Source organism: Sapajus apella, unplaced genomic scaffold (assembly GCF_009761245.1).
Source record: "Sapajus apella isolate SASKATOON/1434 unplaced genomic scaffold, GSC_monkey_1.0 scaffold125, whole genome shotgun sequence".
In the NCBI taxonomy this organism is placed as follows: Eukaryota; Metazoa; Chordata; class Mammalia; order Primates; family Cebidae; genus Sapajus; species Sapajus apella.
In genome coordinates, this window is record NW_022437065.1 from 1,074,380 (window position 1) to 1,085,614 (window position 11,235).

At 39.7% G+C, this 11,235-nt stretch overlaps 1 protein-coding gene across 1 annotated transcript in view; it reads left to right on the plus strand.

The window, feature by feature from the left end:
- The first annotated feature begins 755 nt into the window (after positions 1-755).
- Positions 756-11,235, plus strand: part of OTC (ornithine carbamoyltransferase) — a 65,217-nt gene continuing 54,737 nt past the window's right edge. The window contains exon 1 of the mRNA XM_032261647.1: positions 756-1,037. Coding sequence (XP_032117538.1) covers positions 961-1,037 — 77 coding nt within the window. The 5' untranslated portion in view covers positions 756-960. The remainder of the gene's footprint in view (positions 1,038-11,235) is intronic.

Genomic DNA, 11,235 nt, shown 5'->3' on the forward strand with positions numbered 1-11,235 from the left:
CCCTCCCCTCCCCTCCCCTCTCTCTCTCTCTCTTTCTTTCTTTTTTTCTTTCTTTCCTTCCTTCTTTCCAGAGTCTCTATCTCCCAGGCTGCAGTACAATGGTGTAATCTTGGCTCACTCCAACCTCCGTCTTTCGGGTTCAAGCGATTCTCATGCCTCAGCCTCTCGAGTAGCTGGGATTACAGGTGTACACCACCAGACTAGGTTAATTTTTGTATTTTTAGTAGAGACAGGGTTTCACCATGTTGGTCAGGCTTGTCTCCAACTCCTGGGCTCAAGTGATCCACCTGCCTCGGCCTTCCAAAGTGCTGGGATTATAGGTGTCAGCCATAGCCCCCAGCCAGCAACTCTTTCTTTATAGAAGACTTATGGGCAAGGCACGAGGGAAGCTCCAGGGCTGAGATATTTTTACTATACCTTCTCTATCTTCTTGCATCCCCAAAATAACTTCCAGAGGACTACTTTCTATTTGTTTTTGTGGAAAGACTGGCAATTAGAAGTAGAAAAGTGAGATAAATGAGAATAGTACTACTTAGGGCTGTTTTTGCAGTGCTAATTTGCATTTTCTAAATGAGTTACTTCTATGTACCTTCACAGCAGCCAGTACTGCAGTGCCTTGCATACATTATATGCTCAATGAGTACTTGTAAATTTATTTTGTACATGCATGTGACAGTATAAATATATTATGAAAAATGAGGAGGCTGGGCACTAAAAGAGTCAGGATTTCTTCTACAAAAATACACAGTAGTGGAGCTTGGCATAAAATTCAAATGCTCCTGCACTCTGCCCTGTGGTATCTCTAACCAGGGGACTTTGATAAGGGAGCTGAAGGGTGATGTTACCTTTGCTCCCTCACTGCAACTGAACACATTTCTTAGTTTTTAGGTGGCCTTCGCTGGCTAACTTGCTGTGGAGTTTTCAAGAGCATAGAATCATCCTTTTCACTGTTAAAAGAAGATGCTGTTTAATCTGAGGATCCTGTTGAACAATGCAGCTTTTAGAAATGGTCACAACTTCGTGGTTCGAAATTTTCGGTAAGTGATGGTCAGAGATTTGTGTTTGATTTAGGAACTGTGGTGATGCAGTAAGGCCTCTTTCTGCAGTGTTGTGCCACACTCTGCTTAACTCTTATTTGAGGCAGTTGCCTCTAATTCCAGCGGAGCTTTCATTTCTCAGTTGTTCTGTAATCAATTTCATTGTGTGCTGTAGGGGAAGCCACCCATGGCAGGTATAACAGACTAAACGTTCTTGACATCTTCCTTTTGTGTACATTCTAAACAAGCAAGTAGCTGAAGGAAATGAGGGGAAGTAATTTACACAAGGCCTTCAGCTTGTATTTGGGCTTGCTAGAAAATGATATTTCACTCTAGGGTGTTGAGACTAATCAGTTCCTTTGAAAAAACAGACTCCAAATAGCAACTAATAAATACTGACAAAGCTGCTGCAAAGAAGCCTTATATGTGATGGAGATAATGATATTTTTAAACAAAATACAAGTTTGAAAACCATCCCTGAAATTTTTGCTGGCATGCGCAAAGCAGGCTGTCTCCAAAGAATTCATTATAAAAGTTTACATCCTGTTTACAACCATTGCACATGTTGTTAAAGATGGCATGTAGTGTGTCAGCGGGGAAGGGGAAAGAGAAGGGGAAGGAAACAGGGAATACGAGTTAGCTGGGTAAGCAAGGCCATCAGGTGGAGACATCACTACCAGAAGGCTTCTAGAACAGTTTCTTGTGAATAATCAGATAGAATTTCCACAGAGCTTCTTTATAACCTGAAACAACCTCCCTGACTTTCTTAAGGAAGAAGCTTTTGGTCTGCAGTTTCCTTCTATTGTTAGAAAGTGGACCTGTGACAGTGGCCCTGGGTATCCCTTCTCTGGACCATATGACAGTTCTAGGTTCTCTGGACTCCACCATTGGCACTACTTCTTTAGTGAATATAAGGCTCTCAAAAGAGAGCCTAACATCTAAGTATTATCGGCTTAATTTATAATATCATTTAAGGTATCATTCTGGCTCTGAGGTCTATAGGTGAGACCTCAGAGCCATGGAAAAATGCCTTCTCTTATTTTATTTTGAGAGGAAATGTAATTTTTATTTCTTAAACAGCTCAAATAATCAATTGAAATTATTTCACTTCTCTTATTTTAAGTATAAGGGAAATAAAGCCCAGAATGATTATGGGGCTTACCAATTAGTGCCAGTTGGACTAGATAACAACGTGGAGAAAAGTCTAAAGAACTAGGTTCAAGGCCTACCAGCACCCTTGCTGGCTATATGACCTTGGACAAGTCACTAAACTTTTCTGCAATGTTGTTTCACCTATAAAATGGAAAAAAGGTTAACACCTGTTCTGCCTACATTACAGGGTGGTTCAATCATTCATTCAACAAATAATCGAACTTCCACCTTGTGCCATGTTCTATCAAGGAGTTGGAGATACACTAGTAAATGAAATAAAAATATAGTTTACTCCAGCTGCATGAAGTCATAGTCTAGTGATAATCAATGAGATAATGTATATGAAACCTTAAAAGTGATAGACCAATATTCATTATTTATTTTAGTATTCCATTACACTGAGTTACATCAGATAAAAATATGATAAAATTTTATTCCATAGTTTTTAACAAGACATCGTCACTGAGCTGAAAAGATCCAATTGAATGAATAACCAAAGTCTGGAACTTAAACTTATACTGTTCTTTGAAAATTACAGTGATAATTGATTTTTAAAATACTTATTACGAGTTAAATATTGCAAGTAAAACCTCTTTCAAGGAGTTGGGCTTGTGTGTGTGTGTGTGTGTGTGTGTGTGTGTGTGTGTGTGTGTGTGTATTTGCTAATACACTACTGTCTATATCCAGGAGCCAGACTACATTTCTGAAAATCCTGGTGAGCTATTTCTTACAGTGAATGGGAGCTGGTGCAAAAGTATGCCTAAATTAGCCCAAATCCAAACATGTTATTTGAAAATGTGAAAGCCTCAAGTCACCCATGTTGTTCGAAACTCAGTAGCGTGAATCTCTATTGAAAAATGAGATAATGTTGAAATGGTTTCGACATGCATTCTCACGTGGCATGGGTATTTTTCTTTCCTACTGTATTAGTTAGTTGCACTACCTGTAGGCTAGATGAATTCAGAATTTCTCATCTCCAATAAGACCTGTAACCTTTGACAAAGCCCTCAACAACAGAGAAAAACTCCCTGTCTACCCTGCCTGTTCTATATTTTTACTCTGATTTTCAGTGTTTCACAGGGATTCACATTATTTTTTTCTCCCATATTTCTTGGGAAAGGTGGAGAGCCCTTGTTAAGTAACATACCATGTGAGTTTACTACTCCAGAGTAATAGGAAATATATGGTTAGAGTTTGATAGTGCCACAAAATAGGAATCACAGTTTTGAAGTGAGCAGCCATATTGCCATGGACATGATAAAATAATAGGATAATAGGTTAAGTGAGGCTGAAGCCATGCACACAGCCCATGGATCAATCACTTTTAGTCAGTTAATTTTTTTAAACAAAATCAATAGAATCAGAAACCAAGACTGCTGAAAACACCCAATTCACAGGCTTTCCATGTCATAAACAAGGCTATAAAGGCTTGCTGTGTTTGGATAATATAAAATGTCCTATGATTTGTTGTCTATTAGGGAAACCACTTAGAGCTTTTTAAGAAACGACTAAAAAAAAAAAATCTCTTTCTTTATCAGAAAAGACCAATTTGCAAGCACAGTTCAATTTCATCTCACAAATAGAAATTTCTTCAGAGAATATTGAGCTAAGCCACCCAATTCTGTGGAGGTTATGGATTGGAGCCAGAGGTTACTGGTTTTCAGGTATTTCATTCCAGACCTCTATAAGGGTTCAAATAACTCATTATGTTTCCCCCCTCATCTCTCACACAGGCCCATCCATACACACATGGACATACAGACAACGTGTTATAAGACATTCATGTTGTCGCATAGAGGAGAGAAAACAGTGCACTTTGATTATTCACAACGTCAAAACTTAATATGAATGCCTTTGAAAAACATCACCTCGGCCAAGTGCGGTGGCTTACGCTTGTAATCCCAGCACTTTGGGAGGCTGAGGTGGGTGGATCACCTGAGGTCAGGAGTTCAAGACTGGTCTGGCCAACATGGTGAAACCACATCTCTACTAAAAATAAAAATAAAAATAAAAATTAGCCAGGCCTGGTGGTGCACATCTGTAATGCCAGCTACTCAGGAGGCTGAGGCAGAAGAATTGCTTGAACTCGGGAGGCAGATGTTGCAGTGAGCCGAGATCACGCCAATGCACTACACCCTGGGCGACAGAGTGAGAATCTGTCTCAAAAACAAAACAAAACAAAAAATCACTTCACTTCAGAAAACCAAAAAAGAGATGGCACCAAAAATTGAACGGGGTCATGATGTTTTCCTTCGCCAACAGTGGAATTTGTTTCCTGGTTTATATTTAGTAATTTAACTTAGAAAAAAGAAGCCACTGATTTTTGACAGTTTCAGGTTTCCAGACCTTTAATAGTAGGTGTGCAGAAATCTAGCCTTCATGTGAATTCTTCAGTTTTCAGATGGGAAGTTTCACAATTTTAGAATATTAATGATCTAAGGTATCTTAGACCACTAGTCACTCAGTGATCAATAATAATGTTCTTGTCACACAACCAGGAAAGGTTAGGCTCGCAGATACTTTGAAGGGCGAGGGGTAGCGGAATTTATTGGACGAAAAGGTAAATAACTCAGCAAAGCCAGAGGGGTTCCTGTTAACAGGCTGCTGTCTCACAGACTGAATGACAGGAACAGGAGAGGCCCGGCTCCTCCCCACCTTCGAACCTCCCTGAAGCCCCACCCTGTCCTCCCAGGTGCATTATTCAGAAAGAATCCGTTGGGGGAGTTGGGGGAAAGGGCGGGCTTCATCCAGGACAAGCAGTCCTGTTTTTCAGCCTTCAGGCTGTTTTAGGCTTGACCATGGGGTTTCGCTGGGGGTTGGGGCGACCTTGGCTGCCTCCTCACTCTATCAGTAATTTATATGACATATGGGTATGTGGCAACAGTAAGGAGGGTTTCAAGTAAATTTTTATTAATACATTATTATCATTATTATTCATAGGAAAGTAAGTAAATTTGGAAATAATTTGTGAGTTTTTTTCACATCAGTGGAATGAGTGCAAGGTTTTTTTTTTGGTGAAAATAAAGCTCCTTTCTCTTGCATGCATTCTAATATGCCTTTTTGAGAAGGAAAGAAGGGGATAGAATTAAAGTTAGGCCACTGAAAATTCATGTGGCCCCAGTTTACAAACTTCATGAGTGTGGGGGAAGACATAGACACAGAGAATCACTGATTTCGTTCAGTTTCTTAAATTTTCAGATGAAGAATTGGGCTTGAGATGGCAAATAAGTTTCCCAAAGCCATTGTTTATTCCTAAATCTGAACTGAACTAGGACTACAATTCAAATATTTAAAGACACTGGTCTTTTCATTTCATTGCTTGTATTACTTTGATTCCTTCACATTGATCAAGTTGGCCAATCTACCTTTGCTTAATAATTTTTTTTTTTAGGTACAGCCAGAATATCTCAGTAAAGATACACACACACACACACACACACACACACACACACACACACGAAAATATGCCTTAGTTCTTGCATTAATGCAAGGTTAAAGAAATATAAAAATCTCAGCCATAGGCCCCTTGGCCCCCTCTTACATCTCCAGAAGTTAAAGTCTTTATCTCAAATTGTCCGTGGGGATCAGAGTATCATTTAACACTGAATTTTTTCCTACTCTGGCAAAATCAGTTTTTGACTGACCACATTTTACTCAAATCAAGCACTTTCTCTTCCAATAAAATACAATTATACCAGGGAATACATCCAAGTCTCTCCCATCCCCCAGTTTACCAGAGTTGGAAAATGCAGACACTAGCAATGAAAGGCTTCATTCTGCCAGTAGCGAATACTCTTCCATTTTCTAGCTAGGAAGATATTTGGCTACAGTTAATACAAAGATCTCTTATTACCTTGGCTTAGCTTCTTAGCATTCAGTGATTTGGGGTTAAGAAATCTCTGTAATTATATTTTCAAGGAATAAAATGAATGTAAAGAACTAATCTTGCCTTTTTTAAAGGCTCTGGCTCTGACCAGATTGCAGTGACAGTTTTGATGGAATATTTGTACGTGCTTCCCATTGTTTCCCACAACATCACATCCTGTCTCTTATGTGCAGGCTGAGGAATAATGATGTGGTTTATGTCTGGTGTACCAAGGAGATTTCTTGTTTACTCTGATTTACTTCTTGTACACTTTGGTACATGAAAAGCAAGCATTTTACAGGAGACTCAGATAATGCATTTGGCCCTGGTTCTGGTGCTTGTGAACCAGAGCAGGCTGTCTCTTATTGAGGAATGAGGTCTCTAGGGGAACTTAATAGCCATTGATGGGCAGCAGTCTTACCTGGCTAATTCAAGCGAGGCTTTATCACCCAAAAGCAAGAAAATGCTTGATACAGACCAGAAACAAAAAAGAGACGCCTATGTCAGAACTGTTTTAATGTGGTGACATTGTGGAACTCTTCTAATTTTTATGTAGATTAGGAAAGAAGTGTGGCAGCTCCATTTGGAGCCAAGGGGAGGTCTATGAGGAAACAGTAAACAGGAATTTAAACTGGGACCATTGTGTTTGCTTTCCTTTCAGTGATAAATTTTCCTGGTCAGTTCTTGATTATCTATGAAAAACAGCTCTTTTTCCCAAGCTAACATTTCCTGCCCCACCTCCTGGATAGAATTGAGAAAGGTGGTGACTACTCTAATGATTTTTCAGTGGTATAAACAGCATGACACCCCTCACTAGCTGTGGTGCAATTTCTCTTCTGAGATGGAGTCTCCCTCTGTGGCCCAGGCTGGAGTGCAATGGCACGATCTCGGCTTACCGCAACCTCCGCCTCCCAAGTTCAAGCGGTTCTCCTGCCTAAGCCTCCCAAGTAGCTGGGATTACAGGCATCTGCCACCATGCCTGGCTAATTTTTGTATTTTTAGTAGAGATTGGGTTTCACCATGTTGGTCAGGCTGGTCTAGAACTCCGGACCTCAAGTGATTCACTCGCTTTGGCCTCCCAAAGTGCTAGGATTATAGGCGTGAGCCACCACACCCAGCCTGAATTTTTTCTTACACAAATTGATTTACTTCTGCCCTAAAGACCTACTATCACTTATTCATTTACTTAAGAAATATTTATTGAGGCCAGGTGTGGTGGCTTACACCTGTAATCCCAGTAATTTGGGTGGCTGAGACAGGCAGATCACTTGAGGTCAGGGGTTCGAGACCAGCTTGACCAACATGGTGAAACCCCGTCTCTACTAAAAATACAAAAATTAGCCTGGCATGGTGGCACGCACCTGTGGTCTCAGCTACTCGGGAGGCCGAGCCAGGAGAATCACTTGAAACTGGGAGGTAGCTGCAGTGAGCTGAGATCTCACCACTGCACTCCAGCCTGGGTGACAGAGCAAGATGCTGTCTCGAAAAAATAAAGTAATATGTAATATGTATTGAATGCCTACTATATTCCAAGCACTGTACTAAGCACTGGGTATATATTAGTGAATAAAATAGGAAAGCCCCTGATCATATATAATCCAGTGAGAAGAGTAAAAGTAAGCATTAAGTAGACACATAAATGTATATTAAAATTTTTATAAGTATTACAAACAAAATGAAGGTAAAGTGAAGACTACTTAGACAGTATAGTCAGGGAAGGAATCTCATAGGAGGTGATATTTAAGCTTACAGCCTGAGAATGAGAAGGACAGCTTTGAAAGCTGAGGAGAGAGTGTTCTGGACCGAGGGAATGGTATATCAAGGAGTCCTGTGATGGGAAAGCTTTTAGAGTTCAGCCAGCCCTTCTTTTACAAGATCCCAATGTACACGAATTTCAATTACCACAGTTTAGTTAATAACACTAGGCCATTACGAACGCAGTTCAAATTTCATTCAACATAGTGTATTAATTGTGAGTAATTCATAAAGCAAAAACTTCATTGCTAACTCTTCAGTCCACATGTAAATAACACATGCACAGCACATCATGATCAGTGACCAATATATCACTTCTTTCAAAGTCTGTTGGTGATTGGTCACTGTACATCTATCATTCAATTTGCATACAGATTACAAAGAGTATAGCTGCACAGCCTCCTTTTCTCACAGTGATATACCCATGGACATTTTACGAAAATGGATAATGACAGTGCAGCACATCAAAGTACAGCAGAGATGGCCAGGTGCGGTGGCTCAGGCCTGTAATCCCAGCACTTTGGGAGGCTGAGGCAGGTAGATCACCTGAGGTCAGGAGTTCGAGTCCATTCTGGTCAACATGACGAAACCCTGTCTCTACTAAAAACTACAAAAATTAGCCAAGCGCGGTGGCAGACACCTGTAATCCCAGCTACTCTGGAGGCTTAGGCAGGAGAATCTCTTGAACCCGGGAGACAGAGATTGCAGTGAGCCAAGATTGTGCCACTGTGCTCCAGCTTGGGCAACAGAAGGAGCCTCTGTTTAAAAAAAAAAAAAAAAAAGAAAATGCGATAGCAGTGGAAGTTAAATTAGAATTGAATGTAAATTGAGTTCTGAAAGAAACAGCTGAGTATAGAATTGTTACCCTGCTGCTGTTTGAAAGGCTGTAGATACACAGCCAGAGGAACTTAGTGAAGACAAAGTTATTGACATAACTGCAGAAAGTGGTTGTGACAAAAAGGGTGAAGATGTCCCAGGGGAAGTAACACCAACAAAACACTTCACGTTAAAGGAACTCTCAGAGATATTACACCTCACTGAAAGTGTAAAGGAAAATGTTAAAAGTTTATCCAAACTTAGAAAAAATTATGACAGTTTACCAAAACAGAAAAGATGCTTGCTCTATATTATAAGTTCTCTGATGAGAAGGTAAGCACTGTAGAAATCACTTTTGAAAGTTTTTACAAGGAAATAAAGCACTATACTTCTCAATGTTTTTAATGTTTTAAATTACAATGCACTAAAAAATACATCAGTTTTACTATTTTTCACTTCCCTGTACATTTATAACTGACAATAAAAGTTTTTAATGTTTTGATGAATTTTTTTTTTTTTTTTGAGACAGAGTTTCGCTCTTGTTACCCAGGCTGGAGTGCAATGGTGCGATCTCGGCTCACTGCAACCTCCGCCTGCGGGTTCAGGCAATTCTCCTGCCTCAGCCTCCTGAGTAGCTGGGATTACAGGCATGCGCCACCATGCCCAGCTGATTTTTTGTATTTTTAGTAGAGACGGGGTTTCACCATGTTGACCAGGATGGTCTCGATCTCTTGCCCTTGTGATCCACCCGCCTTGGCCTCCCAAAGTGCTGGGATTACAGGCGTGAGCCACCGCGCCCGGCCCTGTTTTGACGATTTTTTAAGTCAGAGGACAATTATGATTTTCCCACTATATATTAAGCTTACTTTGCATGGTTTCAGATTTAATAGCTATTCACAGTGCCACACACTACCATGCAAACTAAAAACTGCCCGTGTTAAAAAAAAAAAAAAAAAAAAGCTTTGGAGGGCATTATGCTAAGTGAAATAAGCCATGAAGGACAAATACTACATGATTTCACTTACATAAGGCTCAAAAATATCCACTCATAGATTCTAATTTAAAACATTAGACAATAGTGGTTCTCAGAAGCTGGGAGTACGGGAAATGGAGAGGCTTTCTATGGATATAAACTTTTGATTATTCTAGATGAATAAATCCTAGAGATCTGCTGTGCAACATAGCGCCTATAGTTACCAATATGGTGTTGTGCAGTTCAAAATTGGTTAGGAGACTGGATCTCATGTTAAGGGTCCTTACTGAAAAATCAACTAGCAAACAAAAACACAAAGGGGCACAAGGAACCTTTGGGGTGGGAGAAGCTTATCTGCTAACATTTATTGGAGATGTGATCCAAGGGCAGCGAGAGTGAGGGCAACATTATCAGCTGCTGCCGTGGAAAGCCTAGAGTCAGAAAGAGAGATTTTTATGATCACTTGTAGTCCAAGGGAAAAATAGTGAAATAAAGTTTCTGTTCTATATATATTTGAAAAATCAAAGGCCTTGACAAAAAGGAACAGTTCAAGCAGGATGTTTGTGTGTTTTTTCTACCTTCATATTCAAATTTTTTGTCAGTGGAGACATAGAAAAAGCAGCATCTCACAATGCAACCCCCACAGCAGAACGTTAATCCTAACCATAACCACAAGCTTAATTCCACTTCCAACTTAGAAACTTCTAAGTGTGTAAGACAAAATCTGAGGAAGCCCCAGAAGCTTGTTATTTCCTCCAGTCTGTCTTCTACTGAGGGTAATAAGAACTGGAATTTGGAGCTTCTGGAATAGCAAAAGGTATTGTTGGTCCTCCTCTTTCCTGTTTCCTTTCATGAAAATTGGGGAGAAAAAGTTTAGTTCCTTGCAAAATTTTCATTTCCACTTCTATTTCTCGGAGATCCAACAAGAACAACACATTTTTAAGATCTATGACATGCTCTTAAAGAAAGCCTGTAGTCTTGTGAGCATTCAGAAGTGAGAGAATGCAACAAAATCCCGCAAAGGCTGAAAATAGGGGACAATATTGAATCCTTTAAGTATAGCAGTTTGGAGACTCAGCTTTTGTGGGCTCCAAAATAACCAGGAGTCTGAGTTTGAACTCAAGGCAAAAATTAAGGCCTCAAAATTAGCTCATGAGTGATTTTTCCTGTGGTTGATGGATGTGAGTTCAACAGCTATAGTGTTGTTTCCCAAATTCCTTGAAACAGAGGGAGTGGGGTTTTCCAGCAAAGTATTCTTCCCCTTTTAAAATAATATTAGAGGAAGTCTTAAGCCAAGGAATATTAATGTGTTATTGTAAGACATGGAGTCAAGAAGGTTTATCTTCTGTAATTTTATGTTGTTTGGATCTTATTCCAGAAGAAAAATATTTTCAAATATGCCCTAACTGTGAATTGAGAAAGATTAAGCTGCCGTGCCTTCATTTCAGGCCACATATGCAAATCTGTCTTATAATCCCCAGAAGATTCCAGTTGACCCTGAAAAATTCATGAACATCAATCAGTGTTTACTTCTTAACATTATCAGTACTTGGTATTACAAGTGTTGCTTAATATTATGACTCATTAATATTATCAGAAGCAAACACATAACCAAAATTTGTATATAAATACAAATT